General features: G+C 36.5%; 1 protein-coding gene across 3 annotated transcripts in view; it reads left to right on the forward strand.

The window, feature by feature from the left end:
• The window catches only part of CNTN3 (contactin 3), a 371507-nt gene that overhangs the window by 340876 nt on the left and 12143 nt on the right, over positions 1–18488 (forward strand). For all 3 annotated transcript variants that reach the window (XM_077128680.1, XM_077128682.1, XM_077128681.1), the window contains one exon: positions 9344–9530. In XM_077128680.1, the coding sequence (XP_076984795.1) occupies positions 9344–9530 (187 nt within the window). The remainder of the gene's footprint in view (positions 1–9343; positions 9531–18488) is intronic.

Raw genomic sequence — 18488 nt, forward strand, 5'->3', positions numbered from 1 at the left:
CAAAAAGATGGCTATTTGTAACATAATTCTTGCCTTCCCCAAATTCTCTCTTTGGTGAAACAAGATGAAACACCTGAGACAGGATAACACAAGAACAAACGTAATGGGCGTCAGAATAAGTTTTCCAAACAGGGAATGCTGGAGTGGCTCTATATAGGTGGTAAGTCTCAACAAAATTCAGAAGAAGTGTTTGTCTATGACATTCCATATTGAGCATGGCATGCTGGAGGATTAGAGGGAATAAGGGCCACCTGCAAAAGAAGGTCCTGTAAGGGGGTGATTTCATAAAAGCACAAGAAGGCCATATCAAGCACATCTTGAATGCTAAGAAGAACCATCTGGATTAGGTTCTACAGTAGCACATAGATGTTCTTAAGCAGAGAATTGGCAAGAAAATATTAACTAAGTCAACATTTCTCTGACAGTGATACTGTAGGAATTAAATTCTGTGATTTCATCCCATCCACAACTGTCTTATTAGGAAACATCCCTCCAGTGTGTCTAATTCTTGACTGAATGGCAGGCTTCCTCTGGCAGTTTGTACAACAGGGCCATATACCCCTCTGCTTGACTACACAGTCTCATGATTGCACGGGCATGACCAGGTGGTCAAAGGAAACTGATCCATGGTCAAAGCTGAGTCGGTCAGATTCTGGTTTGAAATTCGCAGTAAGCAATATAGAGATTGCAGTCAGTGAGCATTATATAGTACTGTGCCAGATTCAGGGCTCAGTTCTGATCTGTCAATCTAAAGCCATGGGCAACACCCCCCCCCAAAAAAAAAACCTAGTCTACAGACATGAGATGGTGAGATGGAGTAGACAGACTTATTTAGCCCTAAAGAGTAGAAGAAACCAAGACCTATGGAGCCTTAAAAAGAGCAGAATAAAATAGCTAGTTCACAGTTGTCCAATTCTTGTGTCTTGCTGTATCCTTTCTCATAATATTACCTTGCCCTTTCTTTCAGAAACTCCCTTTTTATGTGAACTACCTTGAGAGAGTTTCTGTCCCTTGTAACCAAGTAAATGGTGACTTCAATGTATATTTACAGTGATGTAGTCATCCATGGCCCACTGACAACAGAATTACCTATTTTTCTTGTTAAAATGTGAGCTCCCAGAACCCTCCCTGGACTCACTGAATCCGTAGATCTAGAAATATCTTGTTGATGATATACATTTTTACAAAGTTTTCATAAGGTAAACCTATTTCTGCACACATAAATTTAAGAAATAGTGATCTTGAGACTGAGAGACCTGATTAGAGACAATCATTCAGACTTAATGAGAGAATGAAAAATGAAAACACCGCATGAATGCTTGTTTCCATAAATACATGTTCCATGTATCCTGAAGAGGAAACTGATCATCATCTTAAAGGAACCTAAGATCATTTGGGTGGCAGATTCATTTAATTTCGTAAGTGCAGTAGATAATCAGTGAAAGATGGTGGGAAGCCAACAGTAGCTCCCAGGGATTATAGCACTGGCAGTGACATTGACAGGAAATGTAAGTGGAATGAGAGGTGTACAGTTGTAGAAGAATGTGCCTTTAAGCTCAGACCTGCTCCAGCTCCCCATTCTGCCCCTTATAAGTTGCATTGGAAAAGTTTTATGAACTCTGAAAGCCTCATTTTCCTCACCTGCAGAATGTGGCTAATAATAGGCTTAACCTCATTAGGAGGCTTAGATGATTAAATGAGGTTAAGTATGTAATGTGTTTGGCACAGTTTCAAGATCATAATGTTAAGCAATCAGTACGTGTAAGCCCTGTCTCAGGAGAACTTTTGAGATATTAATATATATATTTTCCCAGCAAACATCCTCAAAAATATTCTTGAGTAAATATTTGGCTCTAAGTTCCTTGACTCAAAGAAGTTTATAGAAGTATATCAAGAGAAATTGATTGCAAAATACTTCCTTTGCTCATTTTGCTTCTAAAGCTCAAGTCATTAAATAAATTGTATCATGTAGCCTCGAGGAAAGAAAGGAGGAAATGCCACTGAGGAAATAATAAGAAAGTGAAGGTGGCATCTCCCTAAAAATGGAGAGATCTCTGATCTTGGAAGGAGTAAGTGTGAGGCTTTCAAAAACGTGTGGGACCCATACCCTCCTACCTGGCAGTGTCCAGTTTTGTGGCAAGACCACATGTGTGAAAAGCTGTGTTTCCCACATTTCGCAATGATTTCCCATTCCCCCAGATATGGCCCAGAGCTGCTGAAACTAAACGTATCAGATGAGATGTAACAGTAAGTAATCTTGGCAAGGCTTTGGGAGGTGAGCCCCTACAGGGACTGAAGTTGAATTTCCCTTTGGCTGCACAGGATGTGAGAATCAGTATTAAATCCAGTTTATTTAAATGAAATGCAGGAGCACATGTTGTGCTCTTCAATCTGTGGACTGGTATACACACCTACTATTAATAGCATAGCCCCTTTATGAACTATATGACAGGGTCATAATTCCTGACCGGGTTGTACTTTTGAAATGGTTAGGAAGATTCTTAAACATATATAAGCTTTGTGGGCTTCCAAACACTATAGGAATGTTAGCAGATGGTGGTGTTTGTTTGATTCTTTGACAGCATGGAGGCAGGTAGATATTGATATCTGCATATAGAAATTTAAGCTGATATGGAGTCATTCAGGTGAAGATGTTCTGTAGTGAAGTAGAATTACACCACTGTTGGTCATGTCAGGAAAGAGCTCGAAAAAGAGAGAAAACCAATGAATACCTAGTATGGCCAGCCAAGTTAAAACCACATCATCAGATTTACACAAACCTAGGTTCAGATTTGCCAGATTAGAACATGAGGTGCACAACAGACAGGGATTTTGGATGTATCAAATGCACCTAAGGTAATATCTGACATGCAAAAAGCATGCAAAAAATACATATTGATGGAACAAATGCTGTCCGGGCTTGGCTGTGTTAGTGCTGTGAAGCCGTGAGCAACTTACTAAAGCTCTCCAAGGCTCAGTTAGAATAGAGATAACACAAGTCAGTATCTCACAGCATCATTTGAGAATGAAATGAGTTGAAGTAGCCATTTTCAAAGGGGTTCATGGAGACTCAAGGGTTCCACTTTGCTATGTTTTGAATATCAGACTTTGGAATAAGACTTCAGTGAAGTGCTGTAGAAATGTGTAGCATAGTCCCAGGGTGACAGTGGATTTTGTTTCTTTTGCTGCTGGTGTGGTGTTAGTATTTGGATAGGAAGCAAAGAAGATAAGCAGAGTGGTAAGGGGAAAAAAGGGACTTTCCTTGAAAATAATTATAGGGTAGAATACATTGCATCTTGCCTGTGAAAAAAGTAGCAACAAAATTTGAATGTAGAATGAATACAGCTTTGAAAAGGGGGAAACTAGTAAAAATATCATCCCCATGTGCTTGGTAAGTATGAAGAGAAAGTGAATAAGCTAAGAGAAAAAGCTTAATTTGGAAGATCTTAAGAAATAATTTATATAATTCCACCAAGATAAAAAAAAATCTTTTCTTCTAGTTTCCATAATGATTTCAAAATTAACCTGGCAAAAAAATGGCCTAGTAGAGAATGTAATTATCAGTTGTGTGACTAACTTTCTGGTTTGCAGAATATGGCTCAAAATTTTAATAGCTCCTGCCTTTCTCTCATCTCGGCAAGGGTTGATCATGTGCCATGTGGCATGCTGAGTACACATCATCATTAGCGTCTAGACTAATTTTCTTTCTGATTTGACCAAGCAGTATTTGAGGAGCTCATTTCCCTGGGCTCCAATTTATTTCATCAGCTAAGCCGTTTCACTGGGGCTCAGATCTTTTCCTGTGCATTGTTGAATGGGAACAAGAGATAAAAGCATGATGAAGAGGATGTGGAAGTCAATGGGTGGTGGGTGTCTGAAGAACAAAAGTCCAAAGCTGTAGCATGGTGTAGAGAGTCAATTTCTTTAAAATGGTTCTGAGTATGGAGGGAATAAAAGTGCGGAGATTGACCTTAATGAGTGATTGAAACAAAATTTATATCGCTTGAGAAGTGATATAAATTAGCATAGTTGGGGGAGCCAAAAAAATTTGAAGAGTTTGGCAGAGGTACTTAACTAAAAATGCGTGCAGAACAAAATCAAAATTCAGCGATGCCTTCATCCTGCCTCCTGTTCCAAACACGTGTGCAGAAGGCATTTAGTTCCTAATATTTTAATTAGAATGGGGAAAGATGTCAAATATTTGAGTGCTATTTTTGAGAGTATGCAATTTACACTGGAAACGATACTTGCATTGAGTTGCTTCCCTACTATCAGGCAAACGATTGATCCTTTACTCTAGAATGAACCTAATATACATAGGAAAATTGGATATAGACAATTGGAACACAGTTAAATAAATATAAACCTGGCAGAAATGCACTCAAGGAATTAAATTTCAGGACTTTGGATTGGATAGAAGGGTTGGTTGTGCTGTGAAGAGGAGTAGCTGAAGCCATCTGTGATGGTAGCCCAAACAGAGCTGTGTTCTTTATTAGGCAAAGGTTCCTACCAAACCTTGACTCAGCATTGAGGCATCCAGGAATATAAGTACCCTGTCCTCTCTCTCCACTCACACTCCTATTCCCTGTCTTCGTCTGGCTAAATCTAATGGGATGTCAGTGGCAGGGCAAACTGGCCAGACTAATATAATTTATACAAGTCAGCTCTCATGGACTGAGAGCAGAGTTAAGAAGAGTCAAAAATAGATGTGGATTCATTATCCTAAATGACGCTCGAATACATTTGTGCCCGCCCTATAGTTATTTAAATGTGTTTAACAGCTAAGTTGAAATATCTGTGTCTCTGAAAACCTTTAACTATAAACATAATTATTTTAGCCTATTAAAATAGTATTTCTGACTTAATACCTGTACTTTAATGGCTGCAATAAAAAGGAGCCACTTTTCAATACATCATTTTTATAAACTGCTTTTCATCTTAAGTTTAAATTAGTGAAGTCTTTGATGCAGTGGTATTAAGGACTGTTTGCAGCTGGAACATGTTTTTTTGAAATAACCAAATTACTTGCAGGTATAGAGATAGCATTTTAAATCATGACATTCCTCACATTTGTTTCCATTTACTTTCCCAGATAAAGATACACTGGCTTGTGAAATGGTTGTATAGTATATATACATACAGATATTTTTTTCCAACTAGAAATTAGAGTCCAAATATTTAATAGACACATAGAATATACGGAATTGTATATCTTGCTTGGTGAATCTTGGTGATAGAAAACAGAGAGGCATTTTTAAACTGTTTAAATCATTCTAGAATTTTAATTGAGTGTTTAGAATGTGCAGGTTCTGCCCTGAACATTGGAGTTATGGTGACAACCAAGGCAGATTAGTCCCATCTTCAGAAGTGTGAGTCCAATGGTGATAGGTTCCTGCTTTATTCGGTATCCAAAAGAAAAATGCAGAAAATTCATTCCATACATGCACTCTTGCCACTAGCAACCAAGCTATGGTGAAATTGTTAAATGGGGTGAAACAGATTCCTCAGTCCTGCAGAACTCAACAAATGTTGGGAACAACAATTTAATCATAACCATCCACCTTTGGAGTATATTTGCCATTGATATTTTCCATGCTAAACTCCAAATGAATTTACAATAAGAAAACTCCCATGTTCCTTCACTTATAGGGAATTCTCAGACATTTTCTCTTTTTATTATTGCCTTTTTCTTAATTGCTTCTTCTGGGACACAGATTGGAACTTTTCCTTCTGTCCTCAATGTTTCTTAACTTTGCTCTCATCGTTTTCATTTTTTCTCCATATTATGTTCACAAGTAATTTTCTCTCTACCCTCTGGTCTTCAGGTTGTTTTTACCACTGATTTCTTTTTCGTAATGTATTTTTTAGGTCTTTGAGTTCTGCTTATTTGCTTTTCAAATCTGCCTTAATCTCTTGTCTTTGCATTATATGACCAGTTCCTTATTCAGTAAATTCTAACATGTTAAATCTCCTTATGTCAAAATCCATTTTAGATCATTATATTGTAGCTGGTTCCCCAGGTGGGATGACTGGTCTCCCACGGTTGTGTCTGTTGACTTTCTCACTTGATAATGGGGATTTGTAACATTTTAATTACCTGGGTGCTAAAATAAATAAATACCTTGCAATTGTTTGGCTTAACAATGGGAATTTATTGACTCACAGTTTTGAGGCTAGGAGAAGTCCAAATCAAGGCATCATCAAGTCAATGCTTTCTCCCAGAAGACTGGCATTCTGGGACTGGCTGCTGGTGATCCTTGTCCTTGGCTCTTCTGTCACACAGCAGTGCACATGGTGGCCTCTCTGGGTTCTGTAGACTCTTGGCTTATTCCCACAGCTTTCTAAGTGTCTGAATTTCATTCCACTTATAAAAGACTCCAGTAATAGGATTAAGACCCATCATGATTCAAGTGGGCCACATCTTAACTGAAATAACCTGATCAAAAGACCCTGTTTACAATGAATTCACAGCCACAAGAATGAATTATGATGTTTTCCTGGAGAACATAGCTCCAAGCCTCTATAAGTCCTTTTCCATTTAAACCTAGAGCACAACTGGGGGGAACAGGGAATCTTTTTTAGTTTTTTCACCTTTCTGTTGTTTTTTTTGTTTTTTTCATGATTTACCTTTACATGCATAATTTTGAGCTAATTTTTAAAGAACATAAATAATATAGAAAATTATGAGTAAAATGTCACTGCTTTATTTATATTTTAGTTATATTTTATTTTAAAAGCTATTTAAGAAGAATGTAGAATCATTTTTAACTGAATAGTATCATGTCCAAATTTGGCACAAATTTGATCTGTGTCTAGATATTTCTCATAACTAATAGCAACTAAGATGTGAAAAGAAATATCTCTGTTTTGAAGAGATAAAATCATGGAGAATGTTTAAAAAAAACTCCAGAAGCACATTGCTGTCAAAAACCTTTGGATTCTTCATATCACTGTATTTATAAAAGATATTTTATGCATCAAATTTTTTTAATTTTTTTCATTAATGTGGTCTCTTAAGGAATATCTCCTTATGTGACATATAAGATAATTTGATATCTCAGAAAAAATAATGGTACTTGAATTACAAATAAGCAAGATACAATTGTATGACAGGATGATCTTGATTAAGTCACTTACCACTTGTCTGCTCTTTTAAGTGAGGAGTATTTTATGTTCTATTCATAAGTTTTACCCCCCCCATGGTATATCCCAAAACCTACAAATTTTCAGGCTTTTTAATCACATTTCATTATAATTGTAATTTATAATTATTGATTGTATAGCTTTCTTAGTTAATAACTAAACTGTGCTCCCAAGAGCAGGGAAAATGTCTTATCCTTTTCGTATCACCTAAACCTAACAGTACCTGTGGTGTTTGATATTGATCAACTTAAGAGTGTTTATTTGCTTTTTAACATCTGTGAACAGCTTGTTCAGCTGTAGCTTTATAAAAGACAATTTTGCACGTTATTTTCATTTTAATTGAGGAATCAAATCTGTATAGGATAGATCTGTGGATTTTCTTTTGCTAAAATGTCATCATCAAGTTTTAGTGTTAATTTGATGTGTTAAAGTTTTAGAAACTATACATTCAATTCAGTCTCAATCATCTGGGGCTCATAGCCTCCTTTTGGGGAGCATATAGAACATCATGACTATTTTTCCCAGAAAAATGCACATACATGTGACCACAGTATTTTGCATGAATTTAAGGGGATGTATATGTGTTTGTCATGTTTATAAAGGGAGAAAATCAGAGGGAAGTTATTGATCTAGTACAATACTAGTTTGCCAACTTGGAATCATTATTGGAAATCTGAGATTTATATTTTACTACTAATTTTTTAATAAAGAATTTTATAGTTACACTGTAAGAGAAGAAACATTATCTTTCAATGCATTTTGCTCAGAGGATTGAAATTTGTTACTCTTTACAGCCCACAAACACTTTTTGTTTGGTCCACATGGTATCTTTGAAAAATTGAGGCAACCTTAACTTTAGAAAATTTTACATTGAAATTGGAGTTCCTCCATATCTATAGATTATGTATATATGTTACTTGTCAACACTGGGCCTACCTTCCCCCAATCACCCAGAGCCAATAAAGTCTCCATTTTTAAGTTGGAGCCTTTGTTTGTACAGCTTTCCACAGTCACTGCGAGTCCTTACTGCCTCCGTGATTCCAAAACCAAGAATTATTTGTCATGTTCATTGTACTCAAACTGTCATTTACTTAGATCAGGGAAATGGTTTCCTGTTTTCATATTCTCTATCAAATGTAAATAAATGAAAAACAGAACAAAAAGGATACGTGCTGCACAAGAAATAGGAGACAGCAAATTTCTTAAAAAAAAAAAAGCATGCCAGTGTTTTATTATGTACCCAGTCTGCTTTACGTATTTATTGTTAACTGTCTGGCCCCTGCTTTAGATGGTCAAATTGTAATACCTGGTCTACACACAAGTAATCATAGTACTTTTCCCAACCATTATTTGTTGCATTTGTTGTTCTTATTGTTGCTTGTTTGGGGTTTAGTTTTTAATTGATTGGTAACCTAAATTTTCTAGCAAAGCATAGCAGAACTTCATAGCATCAATTAATGTATTTTAGCAACATTTGTCTTTATCTTATTTTTCCTGCCTTATTCCTCTTTCTCCAAATATTCTTAACTTAATTTTCACATTTTATACTATATATATATTATAAATTATTTTATAATGATGAGTATAAGAAGTCACATCATTTTGCATGATTCTGAATAATGAAATGTATTTCCATGTGCATTTAGATTAAAAATGAAATGTTTCAACTGCCTGCATTTTCTCCGCAGCAGCTCTGTGTGCTCGGCTGGTCTTGTTCACTGTAGGACAATCCAGAGGCCAATGGGCTTTCTGATATCTTTTCTCTTACAGTTCATATTCCTCCTAGATGGAAGCTCCACTCCAAAGAGGTTTAAGCCTGGCTGCCAACATTCTGGATTTGAACTGGGGCTAAGAGTTGATTAGGGGCTTGAAAAGGGAACAGCACACTTGATCAGATATGCAGATTTTCCCTTAATTCCTCCATTTAAAATTCTGTCATCTGGTAATACTTTTGCATCTACTCTCTGAATTTATCTGGTTCATTTGTTTACCACTTTATCATCTGCCTCATCCGAAAGTCTCTTTTCTGTCTTTTCACTGCTGTGCCACAAAACCTAATGTAGCACCCAGAACACAGTAAGTCCCTGGTAAACATTTATCGAAAATAAATAACTCAACAGTGCTCATTTTAACTAAAATCACTTCATGTCGAGGGCAGTATTTTGTCAACCCTTTGCATTTTTATGTCGCTGTCCACCAGGTGTGGTACTGGAATGATGGTGAAGAAGAGGAATCATCAAGCAAAGTGAAAGTGGCAGGAGGCGAGACGTCAGCCAGACTCCGTGGCCTGAAGAGCAATTTGGCATATTACACCACTGTCCGGGCTTACAACAGCGCTGGTTCTGGGCCTTTTAGTGCCACAGTTAATGCAACAACCAAGAAAACACGTATGCGTCTTCTGATTGATTTATTTATGTATTTATTTATTTTGGGGGTGCATGGTCTGGAAATTGAACCCGGGTCTCCCACGTGAAAGGCGAGCATTCTACCACTGAACCACTCGTACACCCTAGATTTTTTTTTTTGAGATATGAAAGTCACTTAACATAAAATTAACTATTTTAAAGTGCAATTTAGTGGCACTTAGCACATTAGTCAACCATCACCTCTATCTTTTTTCATTTTCAACACCCCCCCAAAAAAGCCCTGTTCCCATTAAATAGTCACTTCCTATTCCCCATCCCAGCAAGCCTCTGACAACCACCAAGAAAGAAACCTGGCTTCCTGACTCTGCATTTACATATTCTAGATATTTCATATAAATGGAAGCTTATAATATTTGACCTTTTGTACCTAGCATCTTTCACTCTTCAATATTTTCAAGTTTTATCCACATTGTAATATTTATCAATACTTTGCTCTCTTTTTTGCTGAGTAATATTACATTGTATGAATATTCTGCACTTTTTTTTATCCTTCATCCATTGATAGGCATTTGGGCTGTTTCAGTATTTTGGCTACTGTGAATAATGCTTCTGTGAACATTCATATACAAGTATTCATATTTTTTAATCACAAGGAAAATAGTTTGCATTTAAAATGATAGCCTTCTTTATCATTTTAAATGGACAACACAATAATTTTACTGATTGATATGTCTAACTCCAAATGTGTATTTACTCAGAACCACACATATCTTCATCTTCATTATATCCCTAAATCTTTAGGTAGAGACCTCATGCAAACTGAATGTTCATCTTTTGAAAAACCTTACTGTGGAGTGTTCCGTAAGATCTATCCATTTTTCCTGTACCATGTTAAAAGCAAAATTGGGTTTATTTTCAGTTTTTCAAAGACTGATTATCTCTACTAAGTGTGAATAAGTTAAAATTCCAGCCAAAAAGCCAAGAGTGATATTTTCCCTTTTTTTCATTCCAATATTACTTAAAAGATAGCAGTGCATGTTAAAATGTTACCATCAGAATATATTGATCAACATGAATATATTAATACTTTAAAATGTTTTACCAGGTTCAAACTGAGTCTTTGTTAGCTATGTATTCACAGGTACATTTACAAGCTTAGGAGTTAGACTTAACATGATCTAAATTAATATACCTGAAAATCAGTATTTTACAATTTCTTAGTCTCCTGCATGCATTGCAGTTAGACTGATAGCACAATTATATATTTTGCCACTGTATTTCATAGCTACTTTCTCACAGTGCAACCATTTGAGTTGCCTTCATTTCCATCATAATTGCTAACAGTGTTCTAGAAAATTCTGCATCTTAAATGATTTATGTGAGTCCCATATTTAATCCTCATAACAGCCCCATGGGAGTGGTAGCATTATTATTTCTATTTTGAAAGTAAGGAAAATGGGGTATGAAGGGGTTAGGTATCTTTAGCACAGTGATACATTAATTTTACTTACTAAAAAATTTTTCCTTTAATTTATTTTCAATATTAATTCAGTAAAAGTGTTTGCTTAATTGGCTTTATGTAAGCATAGATGATTATTATGCTGGATTGCCAATTTTATTAATTCATTTCTGCATTTCTTAGGTAATTCCAAAATTGTTATACATTTGTTGTTAAGAACTCTCCTAATGAAAATAAAACCAATTCTTCCGTTCATTTGCAGCATTGTGAATATAATTGGATAGCATTGTTGTAGATTACTTAGAATCTACGGAAACATAGTTCTACTATCTTGGATTTTAATTAACCAGTGTTAATTGATTCAGGGAAATTCAAATGTTTATCTTTGCATTATCTATAGAAAAGAAAGTCTGGTTCCCAACTTACTAATGAACATTGCATAGCAAAAGTTTAGCAACAACCATTCAAATTCCTTAGTACCATCCATTTGCAAGCAACCAATATGAAAATTAAACATTATCCTTAATTATTAGGGAAGTCTGACCCAACCTCTTATTCATAATACATGGTTGCAGTTAGACCAGGAGCATGTGGGTTTGGAAATATTTAAACTGAAAGATTTGGTATTTATATATTTTTCCTCAATATGTTTGGTCTCCTCAAAAACAGTTCTGAATTAGGAATATACATCATTATTTATACATTCAAAGCACAGCATAAGTCAAAAATTCCGTTTACCAAACTCTCTGCAAGCCAGTTGATCTGACTCTTTCCACTGACTTAATAATTGATGTGATTACATACTAGGAAATTAGTATTGAAAAAGACAGTGTGACATCATGGTGGAATCAGTGAATAACATAGTGAATTATTAAGCCAGAGGGAAATAATATGTCAATAGAAATATCATGATAATGTAAAATGAATAAAATAAAATTTACAAGGAAGCAAGTCTCCTTCAGAATTTAGAGATAACATATAAATAAATAATGAAAAGTAATAATTTTTGCATGATAATAATGATAAAAATGATGTTAATGGCTTAATTTCCTAGAGCTGCCACAACAAAGTACAAGGAATAGGTGATAAAATAGAAATGTATTATCTCCCAGTCCTGGATTGTAAGCTTCATGGAGATAGAGCCCCTCTGAGTCTTGTTCACTTAGGCTGTCCAGCACAAACACAGTACATAGCTACTGCTCAGTGGTAAGTGGATAGCTGAATAAATGAATGGAAATTAAAGAAGCAGGCAGCCTGAAACAATGTACGCCCGCTTGACTGCATGTTATGAATTCAAAACACATGCTGTAGATCTTTATCATCATGCTTAATGTGTACAAAAGTTTCATGGAATGCAGTATCCAAGACTTTATTTCAGTACAACTCTTGGGTGATATTTTTTATTATTATGAAATAACACCGGGATTCTCAAGTTAAGTACTTTAGCTTCTATTTAACCCTTAATTTTTGATGTTTAAATACTTATGTTTCTTAAAACCAATTCTAAGTTAAATACTAATCAGCTTCTGAAAAATAATCCAAGTTGGGTCTCTGTCATTTGCAATCCAAATAGAAAGGACTCTTATCTAAAGGAATTGATATGAAAAATTTGCAGATGGTTCATAGATGATGAAATCCATTGGCATCCAAAATTTTTAAAATAGGAGTTTTATGTTCAGAGGTTGCAAGCAAAGACTCTTGTTTGTGTAACTGAAAAGTCAAGTGATAGTTTTGGTTTTACATTTGGCTGGACCCAGGCACTCAAATAATGTCCTCAAAAATTGTCTAATAGAATCTTGAACTAGTGGTTCAGTGGTAGAATGCTCACCCTCCATGTGGGAGACCCAGGTTCAATTACCAGACCATGCACCCCCCTACAAGAAGAAGAACTCAAGCTAAACATTTCTACAACTGAGTTCTTGGTTACTTCTTTCATGCCATTTAAAACCTGTTGTGTCTACAATCTTCCCCATCTCAGTAAATACAGCTTTTTTATTTCATTGTACAGGATAAAATTCTTGGAGTCACCCTTGACTCCTCTCTTTCTCTCATACTATACAACTAATCTAGAATCTGACCTAAATTTAACCAGAATCTACCACTTCTGTTGTATGAGTTGCTGAGAGCCTGGTGCATGCTGCCTTCAGTGGAACAGCCACTCACTCTTCAATCCATTTCTGCCCCTGCTTCCCTTAGGTGAGAGTGACCCTAATTATGTCACTTCTCTGCATGAAATCATCCTATGACTTTCTATCCCACCTAAAACAATTGCCAAATCCTTAAAATGCTCACAAAGCCTGATATAATCCATCCCCCAGTCCTTGCTCCAACCCATTTCCTACTATGCTTCTTCTCACTCAGTTTTTAATTTAAGGACCTTTACATTTGCTGTTCCTTCAACTGAGAAAGCTTCTACTCCAGAAATCCATGTAGCATGGTCCTCCCATCTCTTCCAGATTCAAATGTTAAATTTGAGGTTGCAGGCTGTGCTGGTTTGAAAGGAAGTATGCCCCCTAAGAAAAGCCATGTTTTAATATAAATCCCATTTCATAAAGGTAGAATAATCTCTATTCAATGCTGTATGTTTGAAACTGTAATGAGATTATCTCCCTGGATGATGTAATTTAGTCAAGAATGGTTGTTAAACTGGATTAGGGGACGACATGTCTCCACCCATTTGGGTGGGTCTTGATTGCTTTATTGGAGTCCTATAAAAGAGGAAACGTTCTGGAGAATAAGAGACTCAGCGAGAGCAGAGAATGCTGCAGCACCACGAAGCAGAGAGTCCACCAGCCAGTGACCTTTGGAGATGAAGAAGGAAAACACCTCCTGGGGAGCTTCACGAAACCGGAAGCCAGGAGAGAAAGCTAGCAGATGACGCCATGTTCGCTGCGTGCCCTTCCAGCTGAGAGAGAAGCCCTGACTGTGTTTGCCATGTGCCTTCTCACTTGAGACAGAAACCCTGAACTTTATCGGCCTTCTTGAACCAAGGTATCTTTCCCTGGATGCCTTTGATTGGACATTTCTTTAGACTTGTTTTAATTGGGACACTTTCTTGGCCTTAGAACTGTAAGCTAGCAACTTATTAAATTCCCCCTTTAAAAGCCATTCTGTTTCTGGTATATTGCATTCTGGCAGCTAGCAAACTAGAACACAGGCCCTCACACCTTCTGTCTCTTTCCCTACTTTATTCTTATGTATAGCATTAAGATAAAGCTACCAAACATGTCTTTTACTTATCTGTTTTGTTTTTCTTTGCCCCAGTCTGCATGGGCTGGATTCTAAGCTCCTTGAAGCTGTTGTGTTGCCTGTTTTGAACATTACTCTAAGCCTAGTGTCTAAGTGATCATAACTGCTGCCCAATAAGTATTTGTTGAATACACAATTACTCTTTGCATCTCTTGCCTCTGGTCCATGATTGCCTTATTCTCTATAGGTTCCTTCTTTGAGATAACAAGTTATAACTTATAACTAGTGAGTACCTCAAGGCCAATTTTCTATCAACCAATGCTTTGGATGATATGGGCAATTCCTTTCTTATTATTCCACTCAGGGCTAAGTAGAGTTATTTTTGGTTCAGCTTAGGCTAACATCTACTCCTGAACCCATTTTTGTAGTGTGTTGGGAGAAAAATTGAGTTAGTCTGGCCTGGATCACATACTGAGACTCTACAATTGAACAAGGGGAGCCTGTCTTTTTATTCATCTGCTGGTTATTGTACATCTCTATCCACTTGGGAAAATAGAGTAATATTAAATGGTACAGTAAGTGTCACACGTGAGTCTTTGCTTTCCCAAGTGGATGCTCAGCCATGTAAGTTTAGCTAAAATCAGTTGTCTGAATATCAGGAAACCAGTTAGGAATATCTTCAGGAAATGGAAAGAAAGTGTGTGTAAGACAAACATGAGAATTATCTGTCAGAATGTTTCAAATTTTTTGGATACTCATAATTTGAAAGTTTAAATGTTTTTCTAGACACCAATTATGCAAACCTCCACTTGAAACTATGGCTCTGGATACAGTTTTCTGTGGGTTTTGTTTTGTATTGTTTTTGTTTGTTTGTTTGTTTTTTACATGGGCAGGCACCGGGAATCGATCCCGGGTCCTCTGGCATGGCAGGCAAGCGTTCTTGCCTGCTGAGACACCGTGGCCCACCCTGTATTGTTTTTGCATGGGCAGACATCGGGAATCGAACCTGGGTCTCTGGCATGGCAGGTGAGAATTCTGCCACTGAGCCACCATCGCACTGCCCCTAGATACATTTTAATGCAGGGTTTCCCACATTTTATATGTGATCCACTTTTTCAATTTTTGCCACATTTTTGGACCTCCCCTACCAATATGTACCTAACACTTTTCTTAAAACTTAATTTACAGATTCCTGGTGCCTGCCCGTGCAAGAAAAAAAATTAACTTACAATTTTTGCTTAAATTTTTTAAAATGGAAACTAAGTTTCATTACTTATTTGAATAATGGAAAACCAGTATCATTGTTATAGATAGATGTTGACAGAGTCATGCATTTAATAATAATAAGTACAATGAAAAAAGCCACCCTCTTTTTTAAATATTAGCAACATGTTCTTGAATATCCAAAACTCTATTCTGGCTCCATCTTTTTTAAGATGTCAGTATTAGAGATATATTAAAAATCTGGGAAGACCAAAAAGAAATTTCTCTCTAGGTAACAGAATGTTATTTGGTAACTTGTCTGTGTATCACATATCGCATATGTTTGTGGCCTGCTCAGATTTTTGCCTGATATAGCACAAATCATGCACACAACACTGGGACACATTGCTTAATTAATTCATGTTCCTCATATATGGCAGTTGCTGTTTTCTGCTGTATGGACTTCAACAACTTTATTCCTGATTTTATAAGTTTCAAAGAAAGATAACAATATTATATTGAAATTTATCAGAATTCAAAGAAAGTTTGGGATAATGCAAAATCCAGTAATTCCTCTGGCCGTTTTTGCCTGTGAATGCTGGTGCCAACTGTAAATGTTTCTGCTTTGTAGTTCAAGGAAATTCCCGGTTATTGAAAACAAACTACATCTTTCCTGATTTTTTTGGTTGGACACCCTGGCCAGTATTTTCTGAGTTGCTATACATGAGTCTAGAAATAGATGTTTTTATCATGTTTTTTAAAATTGAGTGATTTCCTATGATAAGGAATTACATCTATTTATAATAGTGTGGGTAATTCCAAGATAAAAATACTTCATTATTTAAGAGAAATTGGCTTTCAGCTACTTGATTTCTGTACAATGCCATTTGCTTAAGCAGTTTAATTACAAATGCTGATTTTAGTCTTCTCAAGTGAAGTTCTCTTGCAAAGTATTCTTAACTACTGGTGATAACAAGCACTTATCACTTAAGTCATCTCATCACCATCAGGTGGTCCAGGAAAAGAGTGGAAAAATATATTGAGTTTTGTATAATTAATCACAGCAAGTGTATGTTCTTAAAATTCCCTTCTTCTTCATATATGTCATTCACACAGTTTACCGAGCCAGGATTAACATTACTTCTCATCACCACAACCCAGATTATCTCAATCATCATGACCTGTTGCTCCATACACAAATTTCAGATATCCCACCCCTCCAACCCCACTGTCATCTCTCTGCCTTTGTTATCTCTTATGCAAAATGTTACAGTACACTCCCAGTAGCTCTTCTCCTCAGCTTCTCCTCCTTCTCTCTTAATCTCCCAGAAGATATATGAGAACAGACCTGATGACAAAATAGTTCTAATACCATTGCTTTCCTACTTCCTGTGGTAGTTAGATTCAGTTGTCAACTTGGTCAGGTGAATGTGCTTAATTCTGTTGCGTGGACATGAGCCAATGGTACGTGAACCTCATTTGTTGCTGATTACATCTGCAGTCAGCTAGGAGGTGTGCCGTTTTAGTTAATTGGCTGGAAACTTGAATGAGAGAGCTCAATGTAGCACAGCCCAGGCAGCTCAGTGTACCTCATCTCAGCACTCGCAGCTCAGCCCAGGCCTTTGGAGATGCAGAAAGAAATAACCCCGGGGAAAGCTGTTGGAACCCAGAGGCCTGGAGAGAAGGCTAGCAGAGATTGCCCTGTTCCTTCCCACATAAGAAAGAACCTCAGTGGAAAGTTAGCTGCCTCTCCTCTGAAGAACTAACAAAATAAATCCCCTTTTATTAAAAGCCAATCCGTCTCTGGTGTGTTGCATTCTGACAGCTAGCAAACTAGAACACTTCCATTCCCTCAATGCCTTCCCAATCTTCTGCAGATCCTCTTTTAGTACTTTTGGTCTTTTAATCTGGCTCATACCTGCTGCTCCAAATGCATCTACCGTGATCTCTTTACCTTGCCACTTTATTTTTACCAGTAAGAACTTCTAAGTTTCCCAGTGCACCATGCTGTTTCATTCCTTTCTTTTGTGGCATGTATGTTTCCCTCTGCCTGGGACGCAGTCCTCTCCACACCCCTGCCCTGTTTCTAAAATTTATGTTCACCTTTCTAAATCCACTCCAGATGTCACCTCCTTATTCATTTTTCTTGATTTTCACAAAGAATAATAGATGTGACTTGAACAAATAATCCAAGTATTTAATTCACACATCAAATGTTTCCTGTTTTTCTTCTGTGGGTCTGTCTTTGTGTTCTATTCTTTATCATGTAAGTCTCAATATAGTCATCCATATTTAAATTCAGTTCTCAAGGCTGATGTCCAATGTTACATGGTCCAGTTTTGCCTTGGTGAAATTTATAGCACTTATTGGGACATCCCCTGGTAAGCTTTCAGTTGTGTGTCTAAATTCTGACTTGCCATTATTGAGAACTGTCACCAGACAAATGTTGCCCTGCTGCTACTGTGGTGAATGCTGTTTTCCAATACTTATTCTGCATCTTTATGCCATTGACACTACAAAATTATTCCTTAATCCTTAAGGATGTGTTTCTTTCATTCAAACATCAGTCAGTGATACACAAATATTGATTTGATATCCACTCTTTGCAAAACACTGGGTTAGTGACTAAAAATAAGCACACATTTATTTATGTCAGAGACCAGTGTACCTTTGCAAGACACTTATACTTTAGTCAGGAAACTGGGTATTAAAGTAAAAACAAATTTAGGTGTAAAATTATGCTTGTGATGAGGACTTTGAAGAAAAGAATATATGTAAAGAGGCCCTACTTTCATTTGAGAAGCCGGGAAAAGCATTCCTTAGATAGTGGGCATTCAATGTCCTTTGGAACACACAGTTTTGTTATTCATTTTGATATCATTTATGAATTTTTCACTAGTTATTTAAGAGTTAAGGTCACAGATGCTTAGCATGATGTAACGGAGTTAAACAGAGCTGGTTTGAATCTGCAAAAATATCCTTATTAGTTGTATATCTTAGCAAGCTTTTCTTTCTCTTTTAAAAGCCTGGGCCTACATCACCCTATATAGAAATGAGCATTATTGTAATGCGGTGGAATGAGGGTTAAGTGAATTATATAACAGCACATTCTACATTGCCTAATGTAT

The sequence above is a fragment of the Tamandua tetradactyla genome, chromosome 15, assembly GCF_023851605.1.
Source record: "Tamandua tetradactyla isolate mTamTet1 chromosome 15, mTamTet1.pri, whole genome shotgun sequence".
Taxonomy (NCBI): Eukaryota; Metazoa; Chordata; class Mammalia; order Pilosa; family Myrmecophagidae; genus Tamandua; species Tamandua tetradactyla.